This window comes from Cupressus sempervirens, chromosome 6 (assembly GCF_028749045.1).
Source record: "Cupressus sempervirens isolate cs-2001-9-10 chromosome 6, ASM2874904v1, whole genome shotgun sequence".
NCBI lineage: Eukaryota > Viridiplantae > Streptophyta > Pinopsida > Cupressales > Cupressaceae > Cupressus > Cupressus sempervirens.
In genome coordinates, this window is record NC_143123.1 from 705,091,395 (window position 1) to 705,107,501 (window position 16,107).

A 16,107-nucleotide genomic window follows, 5' to 3' on the forward strand; every position below is an offset into this window, starting at 1 on the left:
ATGCAATTAGGACAAGACTAATTGAGAAGATCTTGAATGTAAAATTGTATAATGAACTAATCCAAGAGTGACCAAGTTTTCTAGAACTAAGTCGTGAGTTTCTCCTATCCTCGTGCCTTCAAATTTTTAGATAATTACTTCCATAGACCCTTGATGATTAATCTCATATTTATTTAGAATAAAAAACATATAAAAAAATGTAAATGATATAAGGTCATAAATAGATGATAGTATTTAATGGTTTTTTAATTGATAAAGAACACTTACTAATAATAAAATAGAAACAATGCTTATATATTATATATTTGCATAGATGAGAACATATAAAATTAGAAAGAAATTTAAAAATTTATTTAAGATAATTAACTAAAATTACTAAGTTGTATAGAATAAATAGTGCAGAGTTTAAAATGAGGTAGGAAATTGTTAAGACAAATAAAATTGCTTGAAAAATACAAACAAAATATATTATTATTATTATTATCTATTTCATTTTTTTAATTAGTTATCCCTATTATTGCAATATCTTCAAGGGGATCAATACATTGTGAACTTATAAAAAATGAATGTTGTAGATAAATGAGATTATTAGTCCAATGTTATTGATCATCAAAAAGATCAAGGCTTGCTTGGTAAATCTTTATCAAATAAAAATGACTGAAATAAGCCCAATGCCCTAGCAGGTTGAGTATATGGAACCATATGTGATGCTCCTCGAACTGTTGCAAAAGTCAACAACTTTCCATAGGAAGTTGTCCATCCAGCTACCTATTTTTTCAACAATTATTTTTTTATTAATTATGAACATACAAACATGCCATAATTCTTCTAATAAAGAAAAATCTTTTTAAAAATAATTATTACATAAGAATGCATGCATATATGCATCTACATGTACATGCATATATATAAAAGCACATGTGGATATGTAAGAATATAATACAAAAAAATTATTAAAAGATAACTCAAAAATAATTAATATTTAGTATTATACCTGCCCCTTATGATACCAAGCATGATAAGGTATTCTTCTATGTATCTTCAAGTCATGAGCTAGGTGGCGAATATTAGTCCGAGTTCCCAATAAAGGAACTACTGAGTCTTGGTCTCCACTGCAAAGTGTGATTTTATTTTAATTTTTAATTTCTCTAATTTCAATGAATTATTTTTTAACTATGATATTCTTCAACACACGTATATCTCTTTATTTTTAAAACTCAATTTTACATTGCAATATTCTATTTGATTTCTAAACAAAATTCTAAATTTAAAGATAATAATATAGAGAATATGAAACCTTTCCATTAATGAAGTCTTCATAGTATGTATAAATCACATATGTTAGTAATATCTAATAATAAAATTGAATAAAATCTTAAAGAATTCAATAGTCAATCTCACCTGAAAATCCAAATACGTATACCATTTGTAATAATTTCCTTTAGCACTGGAAGAATATTAATTCCAATATCTCGTTCAGTATAATTTAAGACCCTAATCCAACAAAACATCATTAAAATAATATTATCTCTTTGACCATTATTTAATGAATAAGAAAAAAAATCCAAAGAGAATAGTTTTGCCTTAAGTAAATAAAAAATGAGTCGTTATAAAATTGACTTATTTTAATATTTATTAGAAACCTTATTTTTATTGTGATATGTTTTTAAAAAATATTTATCCTAATTTTATTTGATATTTTTGCTAATTATTGTATTTAACTCAATATTTTGCATCCACTTCATATACCATTTTAATCATAATAGTGATTTGTTGAAAGTGATGTCTCATTAAGCCTCTATGGCTATTTTCTTTTTGAATACAAGTATAGCATCACTATACCATAAACCCTAAAGATAAAATTTAAACCCATATAAGAGGATAAATTAAATAATAGTCAATTAGAAAGACAACTTTTCATGATAAAAAGGGCTCTTCACATAGTTTATGATAGGATGTTGAAAGTGAGACTATTAATAGCTAGTTACGATCCAGTCTTTCTTGGATTTGTAAGTGTTATTGGTTATGAAATATTTTATGGAAATTGTTAAGTGTGTAAAAACACGTCATGCTTCATAGAGGTAAATTGAGCACCCAACATTGGAGGTATGTGTAAGAGGATATAAAATGATGTGCAAGTGTCATTTGTATTCTTATATGTTTTTATAAAACGTGCCACTTAGGAAGCACTATGCAATCAAGAGGCATTATATAATTCCATACACTCATCAATGTAATAGAGTTGCAGAAGGATGAATAAGATTATGATGGAGAGAGATGGGTTTGTGATGTCAACCTAGACTGAAGCTTTTGAGCCAAATTTATCTCCATTGTATATTATCCACTTGTCAATATCCTTCATCATAGATACATATATCTATGTGCACGCATGCATGTGCACACATATTTTTTATGATGACATAAAAAATGTTTCATATGAATGAAATAAATCCACAAAAAAAAAAGGTTAGAAAGAAGTAGAAAAAATAATGAAGAGTCATCCAAACAAAAGGCTATTACAGTTGTAAGTAGAAGTAAGAATGTTGACTTTGGTCATATATGTAGAAATTAAAAATAAATGCAAGACAAAAGATAATAGAGTACAGTCTACATCTGAGCCCTTTCTGCATTATTGCCTACCATTCCACATTTAGTGTGGGATTTTATTTTAGCTTATAATGGCCTTGGCCCTCTCCACCCCAATAGTTACTATTGGTGCTAGAGTTGCTACTACATGCGATAATGGCCCCGCCAAGAAAACACCCATGCAAATATGTGCCCAAGGTATTTCACGAGTGTTAGTTGTGCATGAGTTGCCATATTTTAAAACCTTTTCCTTGGGTTTTTGAAGTCTTTAATTCATCACTCCACGTATTTTTCATCATCCAAAGTGTTGTGCAAATCTTGAAAGCTTCTTGTCGCAATCCCTTCTTTTGAACCACTTTGAACCACTTTAAACTCCAATTTAAAGTACCTCAAAGTAGTTCAACCAAAGGTTTTACACTAATGAGTTTTCTTGCAAGAAGTGTGCACTCATCTAGCAGAGTGTTCTTCCAAATCACTTTGAACCACTTTGAACCTCGGTTCAAAGTATTTCAAAGTCATTCAATGACAGAATCATCTTGGTGAAATTGAATTATGGTGTACAATGCATTGTCATTTTGCAAGGCATTGATGGTTATGTCAGAGAGTGATGATTTAAAGGACATTTTTATTCCCAATGCAAAAATCATCATTATGAGAAAAAGTGGAAAATTTGTGGCTGGAAAAGAGATTAGATGTTACAATAAAGCTAATAATTATTGGTATAGCCAAAAAAGGGAATTATTAAATGAAATGATCATATCACAAGGCTTTCGAGCGTGTGATCTTTAACCAAGAGTGATTTGTCATTAATGCCCTATAATGAGCCTATACTTTCACACATAAGTGCTTTTCCTTCTTCAAATGAGCTTGGCTTTCTTTTTTTGTTTATCATGTGAAGAGTTGAAAGTTTGGAGAAGAAACTATTAAGGAAGGAAAAGAAAATTGTTTTTTTTGGCAAATTATAGGTGAGAAACATAGAAATCCTTGTTTTTGTTCTGCAATCTCTATGTTTTTCAAGAAAATTAGTTTGAAGCCTTGCTATTTTGATTAAGGATAAAGTCTGTTTTGCATTTCTTTGGCAATGTTTCAAGTCTAGAATGTAGAAAGCTTGTCATAAGTGCTACAAATTTAGGTGGTGTTAAGGTAGAGAATTTGCAAGAAAATTTCCTTGAGTATGCTGATAAATTGAAAGGGTGCATGGATGTTCTAACCAGTGGACTACTTGAAGCTGCAACTTTCCCCCCATCTCTTTTGAGTCCTAATTTGCTCCAAATGTGTATTGACTGCTATGATGTTAGGAGCAAATGCATTCTAAGAAAAGATGGTGAAACAATGATTTCAATTTCAAGAGACACTATTGCTTCTATATTGCATTTGCTTGAGGGCACTTTTGGCACTTTCTCTCCTGTTCAAGCCCAGGCCAAATATCAAGAAACTCCAAACCAATTTTGCAATACCCTAGCTAGGAAATGGACTGAGACCATGTATGGCAGAGGTTCTAGGCTACCCAAATTTATCACTAAAGATCACCTTAAACCTCATATTCACAAACTTATGGTGTTATTGCATAGAGTTAAAGGTTCTATTGATGTTCTTCTTTTTGAGGAATGGATGTATAGATATATAGAAATTATTTTGAAGGGAGAACAATGGATGGACTGGGTGGAGATTATCACTAGTCCACTAAGGACATAGCTTAAGCATGCCAAAGAGTCTAGGGAAAATTTCTATATGGCTTCCTACTTGAATTATTATATTGCCCATGTTTGTGACCTTACTCCTCTTCCTCATGGAGTCTAGGGTGAGGAAATAATGGTGTACCAATATTTCCCTCTGCTGCAAAAGGATAAAGCACTAGAGAACTTTAGGAAAGTTCATGATATGTTAATTGAAAATGTGCATACAACCTTGAAGAAAACACCAATGCCTAGGTTGTCTTCTGAAGCCCACAGGTTTATTCAATAATAAGGAAGTCATTTCATATAGTTTCCCAAGTTCACTTACTTGAGAATAGGCACACATGAAGAGGAACATGTAAAACTTCCGCAATATGCTTGGATTGCTTTGTTTTAGCTAAGATTTGCACACAACTATTCTCTTTTGTTAAGGATAATTTACCACAGGAGGATTGGGAGATAGGTTTCCTAATTAAATTGGGTTCTTTGGTTTGTAATAGTATGACTAATGCTTCTATTATTGGAAGCAATTTACTTGGATTTAATTTTGGTTCCTTTGATTATAGAAGAAACTTTGATAGTAAGGGTTATGCAGTTTAGATTCTTGGGCTTGTAGACCACTCATCAGTAACTCCACAATTAGAAGATCTATGGCAAGATTTTAAAGATGAGGAGGACTTTTTAAGGAGAGATCATTCAAGGTTAACATAACAGCAAATCGATTCCCTAAGGTTGAAATTCAAAACAGAGGGGGTAATTGAGAATGGCTCAGATATAATTGAACCAGGCTGGGAAGAATCTCATGAATCGAAGTCACTAGTAGTAGATTGGAACAAGGATGAGAAAGAAGATATAAATCTAAGAGCTAGATTTATATTTACTTACACAGATGACTGGCTAAATAAGCAGAACAAGAAAGTTTTCATTGAACCCTCTTAAGGGGTGGTTTCTTTTTCTAAACCATCATCTTCTAACTTCCCACTTTCCTCTCCTATTGTAGGTAGTTAATAGGTTCAAGGTAAATAGAGGAGCATGCCCATCCATATACAAAACATGGCTCCTAGGACCAAGTCTTAGGCTAAGTCCAAGGCCCTGACGGAACACAAGGTTCAAACGGAGAAGATGTCAACTCAGCGGCAGGATTCAACCGATGGTCTCAACTTCTCAGATGGCACTAATGGTGATGTACAATTCATTGTGGCTCCTAAGGTGGATCAACCAAACTTTATGAATCCCACTAGAGATCCTCAAGAAATTTCTATAGGTATTTCCATCCCTACTTAGTTATCCAACATAATCAATAAGAAAAGAAGTCTAAAACCAGTTACATCACCTATGAAGGACATTTAACTAAATATGTAGTATGGGGTTAGAAGGTTAAGAAGTTCAAAATGGATGCACACCTGACCAAGGACCCAGTGACTAAGAAGATCACTACTGAAATATCCACATACAGACAGAAAATAGAGTCCAGAGATATTGATGATGAAGGTTCCAAAGTTACCTTAGTTGAATTAGGAACCATTAATAGAAGCATTGGTAATAACTTTTTCAAATTCTCCACTGACCACATGCTAACTCAATCTGAGAAGGATAGCAAAGAGAAAAAGGAACTAAAGGGCATGGTGATGACTATGGTTGTGTGTATCAATTCCTTGATGAATCTTGGTGCATTGCCAGTTGTTTAAGCCCCCCAAGATTTTGACTTGAATTATGTAGGAAGTCAATAGTTGGTGAAGCAAATGCAAAGAGGAAAGTTGAGCTAGTTGATGCCATGAAGGATTGGGTTGAAGTCATCATTAAAGAAGGTAATAAGTTTATTTCAGAATTCATAAATGTATATGCTAAAGGAAAATCACTATTAGGAGAGATTCAAACTTTGATTCTCGGATGGGAAGTAGAACAAAGCTAGTGTAAGGCAAATTTTTTTCATGTAACCAAAGTTGACAGGTTTGTAGTACTTAAGTTTCTGAACAAGAATCCTATGAAAAATGTAGATCCCTTTATGTTATTTATCATGAAAAGAAACATGAGTTGGTAGGAGTCAGTTTATAAGGAGGAAATTAAAGAAGTGCAGAGCATCAAGAACAAAGTCACTAGAATGCACGAAGAACTCCTTAAAGATATTAAAGTAGTAAATCCTATGGGAATTTCGTAGTTCAATGATGGGAATATGGATTCTGAGACACTAATTAAGAGCTTTAATGAAGTTGTTGAACAAATTAGGGATAATAAATTGCCAAGTGTTAATGACTTTGCCTGGTTGGCAAACATTGAGGCAATGCTATGTCTCAACAAGGACCTCATGTTGCGTTAGAGCTTGAAGATAAATGACTTCAAATGGTAGAAGGACACATGTAGGGCTAGGTAGTTGAGTCTAAAATATTCACATTCCCATGCCCTGTAGGAGTTCATGAACACTTTCAAAAGTTGGAAGCTGGTGAGTTAGACCGTGGGCAAGGAAGAGAAGACTGGCGGCAAGGCTTGAATAAGATAGTTGTTTAGTTACATTTTGACACATATTTTATAACTGCTTTCTTGTTCATGACTATTTCTTATTTTAACCAAAATGGTTGGGTTTTGATGGAGGACTTTCAAATTATGTAATGGAACTATAAATTCTAGTGCATTGAACTGATTAAGGTTAGAAATAGATAGCTAGAAACTTTGATAAGTAGATACTAATATATAGTAATCGAAAGATAGTATATGGATGTTTTTCTTTTTGAATGACTATGTGCGTGAAGTAGGTTTAACACACACACACACACACACACACACACACACATGTATGTATATATATGTATATATATATATGTGTGTGTGTGTGTGTGTGTGTGTGTGTGTGTATGTATACATATGTATATATATATATATATGTATATATCTATATATACATATGTATATATATATATATGTGTGTGTCTATATATCTATATATATATATATATATATATATATCTATATACATACATATATATACATATTTATATATGTATATGTATATGTATATATGTATATATGTATATGTATATGTATATATACATATGTATATATATATATATGTATATGTATATATACATATGTATATATATGTATATGTATATATGTATATATATACATATATACATACATATATGTATATTATGTATATATATACATATATACATATACATATATATATACATATATACATATACATATATATATACATATGTATATATATATGTATATGTATATATGTATTTATATATACATATATATATCATCTTGAATTTGGCTTGGAAACTTGGTGTTTGAAGCATTTAGATCACTATTGCTTTGTGAATTTTGGTTTATTGGTTCAAGATATTGATTGTTGTTCTTACTATAAGTTCATTTCAATTAAGGTACTTGAACGATTGATATCAGTTTATGGTGTTATTCATTCCTTTGAAATAGATATTTGTGGAAGTATGGTTTGATTAATATTTATTTTGTTGTTTAAATTGATTCTAACCTCACTAGCGAGGAGTAAGTGAGAGACCCTTATGCACTTTCTAGTAAAAGTGCAAAGATAATTTTGAATTCATTAAAAATTTCATAAGGAAGTTGTATCTTTAAAAATATAGAGAGGAAATCAAATAACATGAGATTTTCTCATCTATTGTGAGCATTTTGTGCTTTCCATACCTTGGGCATAGAGTGAATTTGTTAAATAGTTGAAAGGACAATCTGCTCACCAACATATTTTTACCAACTCTTCTAGGAAAAGAGTCCCTTTTGAAGAGAACCTAGCCTTTGAAAAACTATGAATAAAAATGGTTCTCCCTCATAATGAGGTTTTCCCTGTATTACAACCTAATCTCAAATTTGAAGATACCCAGGAAGATATAATCTCAGACTTGAATTCAACTGCCTGGGCATTACACCAAAGTAACCAACAATATCAACAAGTATTGATTGTTTTAGAAAGAGAAGAAGAAAAGGAAAAGTTATTAAGAGGGGTACCAAAAGTTCAAGAAGAAGGTGTTGTTAACAGACTTGCTCAAGCACTTGCAAGACCTTGAACTTAAAACTAAGACATAGAGATGGCTACTCATAGATATACAAGTGGGGAAAGAGAAAAGGGAATCCTTGATGAGAACTTTGAACCACTAAAGAATTTGAAGTTTTTTCAAGATTTCAATGACCCTAAAAGGAAGAAGATCAAATCTCGAAGTAGAACTAGTTCAGCACCAAAAAATCTCCCTTTTTCACCATTAATACAATCTTTGCTTCCTTTAAATACTCTTGTCCTAGCTTATATAACTAACTAACCTGTGCAAGTTGCACCACCTAAAGTGACTACCAATCAACCTTGGGGGAAAAACATAGGGCCGTTGAATCTAGGAGTAAACCTTGTCGCATTACCCAAAGGAGCTATAGAGATTTTACCTAAATTCAGTGGAGATGGTAAAGTTTCTACAGATAATCATTTAAGTGCCTTTCATTCAACTTGTGTTGTTATAAGTGTTCCTACCCAAGAAGCAATTGTAATATTTTTTGTCCAGACATCAACTAATGCCACTATTGATTGGTTCAATCACCTACCTCATCATTCCATCACTAGCTGGGATGATATGAAAAATGCATTCGAAGGTAGATTCAAGACTCCTAAAAACAAATGTTCTTTGTTCTCTCAACTTATTTAGATGAAAAATGATATGCATGAACCTATGAGAGAGTTTGTTGCCAAATTTAATAGGTTGATTCAAAGAATTCCTACAACATCTAGACCTAGTGTAGAAAACCAAAAATCATTTCTTATTAATGTCGTTCCCTCAAATATAAGTTTCCATCTCATTAAATATGCATGTGTTGATTTGGTTGCTACTCAAAGGCTGGCTATTTAATTAGAAGATGCATTTATCAATGCCAGTAAATGGAAAAGAGAAGTAGAAACACTTGGAAATGCTTCATCTTCGAGACCCTATTTTGCAAAAAATGATGAATGATGTAGCAATGATTTAGAGGTGGAAAAATAAAATACATGGGCCTTATCAAACTCCATACTAGGACATTCACAAATAACAACAGCCTCAAAATTTTGGTAAATCTCCCCTATTAGCTGCCCCTCAGACAAGGTTACAAATTGAAGAAGGTCCTAAGGAAGCAATGTGTTCTTTTCATATGACTTCATACCATGATGAATGAGATTGTCTTGATTGGCTCAATTGTGTTCAATTAGTGAAAAATGCTCTTGTAGCAGAACAAATGCCTCAAAATGAGAATATAGAAGGTGGAGATTTAGGTACTTATTTTCTTGAGTATGAATCTGATTTAGAAAGAGGGGGTAACATTTTTATGACACTTTAACACCCTGCTTGCACAGTGATGACTAGAGGTCAAAGAAATCAAAAGCTTTATTAAGTAGCTAGCCCAAATATATCAACTTCTAAAGGAAAGGAACATATGCATGCTGAAAACTATAGAGCCAAAAATTCTATCCAAAAAGGAATCAATGGCTAGTACACCAGTATTTGATATTGTGGAATTTTGTAAATCCTCTTCTATATCAATTTCTCTAGCCGAGTATCTAAGACTTAATCCTAAGGATTTAGACAAGCTAGTTCAATATGTAAAGGGAGGCTCTACGACTAATGAACATTTTGCCAATGATACCCCTAAAAACCCAAAGGCTGAAAATGAACCTATTTTTGTGTCTGAAAGGTGCACTAAAGATGTCTCTTACCATGAGGTGGTTGCTAACTCTATTCAAAAGGAAACAGAAGGAAAAAAAGCCCAATCCATTTTATATATCATTTCTATTAAATGGCTAGAAACTTAGTAGTTACATCATTGATTCTAGAGCATTACATAATATTATGCCCCAACCTGTCACAAAGGCTCTCGATCTGGAGCTCACAAAAACCTTTGGATGTTGGTATTCTATGGATAGGAAACAAGTACCACTGGTTGGTCAAGTGAAAGATGTACAAGTTGTCCTTTATGCTTGTCTAGAAAAAAGATTGAAGCTTACCATTCTTGTAGTTGATATACCAACTAGCTATTGAATGCTATTCAATAGAACTTTCTATAAGGATATGGGCGGGGAAATTAAAATTGATTGGTCTAAAGCCTATATTCAAGTAGGGAAGAAGAAAATAAAGCTAGAGCCTGAGCCAAAGAATAAATATACAGTAATGCCTTTAGACAATGCCAAATCATAGATATTATATGAGGAATGTTAGTTTGGAAATTATATTATATTGCCTAAAGAACCATGCAAAGGAGAAGATATAGTAAGTTGTGAAGAAACCCTACGGACTCTAGAGTTCGATGGAAGCTATTCAAATTTAGGTTCAGGTGTAGGTGTTGTTCTCATTTCACCTTTAGGGGCCATTTTTCCCTTCTCTTTTAAATTAGACTTTCATAATACCAATAACACTGCGGAATGTGAAGCGTTACTTCTACGTCTGCAAGAAGCCAAAGTGAAAGGAGTGAAGTAGTTAAAAGTGAAAGGTGATGTTGAACTTATTGTGAAATAGGCAAGAAAGCAATTTTCTGTTAAAAATGATAGGCTGAAGCATTATAGAAACTTGGTTTGGGATGAAATTGAGTCCTTTGAAGCATTTTCTATTGAATTCATACCTCAATCCCAAAACACTAATGCTGATTCTTTAGCTATTTCAGCATCATTATTGTTACCACATCTATAATTTAAAAATGATACCTATAGGATTAAGATGATTTATAGGCCTAGAGTTTCAGATAATGTTAATCATTGGCAAGCTTTTAATTATGATACACAATTGAGAGAATTCATTGAATGTGCTAGTAATTTTGTTGATACCTTCTTTGAAGGATTTGATCATGAGGGTGAATCAATTGGAGAGGAATTAGCCGAATCTAGGGAAGTTATTCAACTCAAGGGTAATCAGATTCCTAAGGGATTGATTTCTCTTGAACACATGTTTGGAAGAAAGGATGACAGTGCCCTAAAAAGGAATGTTGATTCTGATAAAAATGTAGAAGAACATGATAAAATTAATATCAAAAATGAGGAAAATCCCAAATGAATTTCTATTGGTAAGACTTGTTTCATGAGGGAGAAAGATAGACTGACTAAGCTTCTTACTCAGTACTAGGACATCTTTGATTAGGGGTATGAAGACTTAAAGAACTTTAGAAATGGTGAGTTTTTCCATCATATACCTCTGAAACTAGAGGCAACCACTTTCAGGCAGAAGATTAGAAATTATAATCCTAAATTATATGAAGCTATTTTTAGAGAGGTTGAGAAAATGTTAAAGGCTTGCATAATATACCCAATTCATTATTCAACATGGGTAGCGAACATTGTTTGTATGAGGAAGAAAAGCAATGAAATAAGGATTTGTGTAGATTTCAGGAACCTAAACCAAGCGAGTCTCAAGGATAACTATGGGCTTCCTACTATGGATCATATTTTACAGATAGTTGTTGGATTTGAGGTCATGTCAATGTTGGATGGCTATTCGGGATACAACCAAATCAAAGTTGCACTAGAAGATTAGCATAAAATAGCCTTCATTACTCCATGGGACACCTTTGCTTATAATAGGATGTCATTCAGTTTGATTAATGCAGGAGAAAATTTTCAAAGAGCAATGAATTCATCTTTTAAGGATTTAAGGGACAAGATAATTGTGATATATCTTGATGATTTGACCATTTACTCCAAGAGAAGAAAACATCATTTGAGGGACCTAGAAAAGTTGCTTGATAGATGCAGACAACATTGTATATCTCTAAATCCTAAAAAATCTATGTTCTTTGTGGAGGAAGGAAATCTACTTGGGCATATTGTCTCAAGGGATGGCATAAAGATTGACCTAGAAAGAGTGAAAGCAATATAGAAGTTGGTTTTACCCACCAATAGGAGTGACTTGAAATCTTTCTTTAGCCAAATCAACTTTTTGAGAAGTTTTGTTCCTATATTCTCTGAAAAGATTAGACATATATTAGAAATGATGAGTGAGAAACATCCTTTCAGATGGTAGGAGGAAGGTAAGAAGGCTTTTGAAGACATTAAAATAGCTATTTCAAATGCTCCTATGCTAGTGAACCCAAATTTTGGAAAAGATTTCATCATTTACTACTATGCTTCAAAGCATTCCTTATCTGGCATTTTGACTCAGAAGGATGATTGGGATAATGAAGCCCCAATTACCTTCATAAGTGTCCCATTAAAGAAGCATGAGTTAAACTATACTCAAATGAAGAAACATGCATTTGTTGTGGTGAAAGCATTGAAGCAATTCAGATATTATATTTTGCACTCCCATTTGGTTGTATATGTGCCAAAGACAGCAGTTAAAAGTATATTAACTCAGTAGGAAGTTGGAATGAATAAAAGAGTTGTATGGGTAACTAAAGTTTAGGAATATGACTTAACAATTAAGCCTACTTCCTTGGTGAGAGGGCATGATTTATATAAACTAATAGCTGAGAGTAAAGATTCATTTTCTGATGATGTTACACACACACACACACACACACACACACACATATGTATTAATGGCTACTAATTACTTCACCAAATGGGTGGAAGCTATCCCAACCAAAAAGTCCAATTGTCAGGTGGTGTGTGATTTCTTAATGGAACATATATTTTTCAAGTTTGGAATTCCCCAAAAGATAGTCTCAGACAATGGAACTTACTTTTCATCTGAGGAAATCTCTCTTTTCTGCTGTGAACATGGCATATCACTAGCTCATTCCTCAAATTGTTTCCCACAAGGGAATGGATAGGCAGAGTCTAGCAATAAGAATTTGGTAGCTATTATTAAAAAATTGGTGTCTAATAATTCCTAAGACAAGCATAAGAAACTATATGAAGCATTATGGGTTGACTGAGATACCCCTAATAGAGCTATAGGTATGGCTCCATTTGAATTGGTGTCCATAATTGGAGCTCAAGTGTCATTGCCTTCAGAACTATTTATTGCTAAATCACAATCAGTAATTGAAGATCAATTCTTTAAAGATTCTTTGGAGAAGAGGATAATGTACCTACACAAACTAGAAGATGAAAGGAACAAGCTAGTTGATCATATCACTGAGCATCAGATGAGGGTAAAGCAAATCTTTGACAGGAAAACCAAACCATGTAGTTTCCTTAAAAATGATGAAGTGCTTCTCTGGGACAAAAGGAGAGAACCAAAGGGGGAACATGGAAAATTTGAGTCTCTTTAGAAAGGTCCATTTATCATTTTAGAAGTCATTAGCCCCAATACCTTTCGCCTAAGTTATCCAAATGGAATAGTTCTGCCTTTGACCTACAATGCATAAGACTTGAAGTTAATCAAGTTCGGATTCTTGTGAAGTTCTTAGTCATGTACATATCTTTTTGGTTTTGTTTTTGTTTCTTGTCTTTCTTTTCTTGTTGTTTTTCTTTGTGTTAGGTTAGGTTAGTTCTTGTTTTTAAGTTTTTTGAGTTTTCTATGTACTCTGCATACCCAGTCCCCAGTCAGAGCCCTTATTAGTTGTCCATGAGTTGCCATATTTTAAAAAATTTTCCTTGGGTTTTTGAAGTCTTTCCTTCATCACTCCACATATTTTTCATTGTCCAAAGTGTTGCGCAAATCTTGAAAGCTTCCTGTCATAGTCCCTTCTTTGGAACCACTTTGAACTCTAGTTCAAAGTAGTTCAAAGTAGTTCAACCAAAAGTTTTACACTAATGAGTTTTCTTGCAGGAAGTGTGTGCTCATCTAGCAGAGTGTCCTTTCAAATCACTTTGAACCTCAGTTCAAAGTAGTCCACAGTCATTCTATGAAAGAGTCATCTTGGTGAAATTGAATTATGGTGTACGATGCGCTATCATTTTGCAAGGCATTGATGGTTAGGTAGGAGAGTGGTGATTTAAAGGACGGTTTTATTCCCAATGCAACAATCATCATTATGAGAAAAATTGGAAAATCTACGGTCGAAAAAGAAATTGGATGTTGCAATAAAGCTAATCATTATTAGTATAGCTAAAAAGAAGAATTATTAAATGAAATGGTCATATCACAAGCCTTTCGAATGTGTGATCTTTAACAAAGAGTGATTTGTCATTAATGTCCTATAATGAGCCTATCCTTCCACACTTAAGTGCTTTTCCTTCTTAAAATGAGCTTGGCTTTCTTTTTTTGTTTATCATGAGAAGAGTTGAAAGTTTGGAGAAATTGTTAAGGAAGGGAAAATCATGTTTTTTTGGCAAATTATAGGTGAGAAACATAGAAATCCTTGTTTTTGTTCTGCAATCTCTATGTTTTTCAAGAAAATTAGTTTAAAGCCTTGTTGTTTTGATTAAGGATGAAGTCTATTTTGCATTTCTTTGGTAATGTTTCAAGTCTGGAATGTAGAAAGCCTATCATAAGTGATAAAAATTTAGAGGGTGTCAAGGTAGATAATTTGCAAGCAAATTTCTTTAAGTATGTTGATAAATCAAAAGGGTGCATGGAGGTTCTAACCAGTGGACTACTTGAAGCTATGGCTATTCCCCCATCTCTTTTGAGTCCTGAGTTGCTCCAAATGTGTATTGATCACCATGATGTTAGGAGCAACTTCATTGTAAGAAAAGATGGTGAAATAGTGATTTCAATTTCAAGAGACACTATCACTTCTATATTGGGTCTGCTCAACAGCACTTTTGTCACTTTCTCCCATATTCAAGCCCAAGCCAAATATCAAGAAATTCCAAACCAATTTTACAATACCCTAGCTACGAAATGGACTGAGACCATGTATGGCAGAGGATCTAGGCTACCCAAAGTTATCACTAAAGATCACCTTAAACCTCATATTCATGACCTTTTGGTGTTATTGCATAGAGTCAAAGGTTCTACTGATGTTCTCCTTTTTGAGGAATGGATGTATAGATATATAGAAATTATTTTGAAGGGAGAAAAATGGATGGACTAGGTGGATATTATTGCTAGTTCACTAAGGATGTAGCTTAAGCATGCCAAAGATTCTAGGGAAAATTTCTATATGGCTTCCTACTTGACTTATTGTATTGCCTATGTTTGTGACCTTACTCCTCTTCCTTATGGAGTCTAGGGTGAAGAAATAACAATGTACCAATATTGCCCTTTCCTGCAAAAGGATAAAGCACTAGAGAACTTTAGGAAAGTTCATGATTTGTTAATTGAAAATGTGCATACAGCGTTGAAGAAAACACCAATGCCTAGGTTGTCTTTCAAAGCCCAAAGGTTGATTCAACAATACAAAAGTTATTTTATATAGTTTCCTAGGTTCACTTACTTGAGAATAGGCGTCTACGAAGAGGAAACTATAAAACTTCCATGATATTCTTTGGATTGCTTTGTTTTAGCTAAGATTTGCAAGCAACTATTCTTTATTGTTAAGGATAATTTACCATAGGAGGATTGGGAGATAGCTTTCCTAATTAAGTTGGGTTCTTTGGTCTATAATAGTATGACTAATGCTTGTATTATTGGAAGCAATTTACTTGGATTCAATTTTGGTTCCTTTCATTGTAGAAGAATCTTTGATAGTAAGGGATATGCAGTTCAAATTTTTTGGCTTGCAGGCCACTCATCAGTAACTCCATAGTTAGAAGATCTATGGCATGATTGTAAGGATGAGGAGGAGGTTTTGAGGAGAGATCATTCAAGGTTAAGATTATAACAAATCACTTCCCTAAGGTTGAAGTTCAAAATAGAGGGCATGATTGAGGATGGCTCAAATATAATTGAACCAGGTTGGGAAGAATCTCAAGAATCGAAGTCACTAGTAGTAGATTGGAACTACGATGAGGAAGAGGATATAAATCTAAGAGCTAGATTTATATTTACTTACATAGATGACGGGCTAAAGAATAAAAACAAGAAAGTTG

General features: G+C 33.1%; 1 protein-coding gene across 5 annotated transcripts in view; it reads right to left on the minus strand.

Moving 5' to 3' along the window:
• Positions 1–453: 453 nt before the first annotated feature.
• The window catches only part of LOC149554228 (serine carboxypeptidase-like 42), a 54,766-nt gene continuing 39,112 nt past the window's right edge, over positions 454–16,107 (minus strand). For 3 of the 5 annotated variants that reach the window (XM_089789462.1, XM_089789463.1, XM_089789461.1), the window contains 3 exons: positions 1,402–1,494; positions 995–1,112; positions 454–768 (listed from right to left, as the gene is read on the minus strand). In XM_089789462.1, coding sequence (XP_089645588.1) covers positions 619–768; positions 995–1,112; positions 1,402–1,494 — 361 coding nt within the window. In that variant the 3' untranslated portion in view covers positions 454–618. The remainder of the gene's footprint in view (positions 769–994; positions 1,113–1,401; positions 1,495–16,107) is intronic. The other 2 variants (XM_089789465.1, XM_089789464.1) reach the window with 1 other exon arrangement.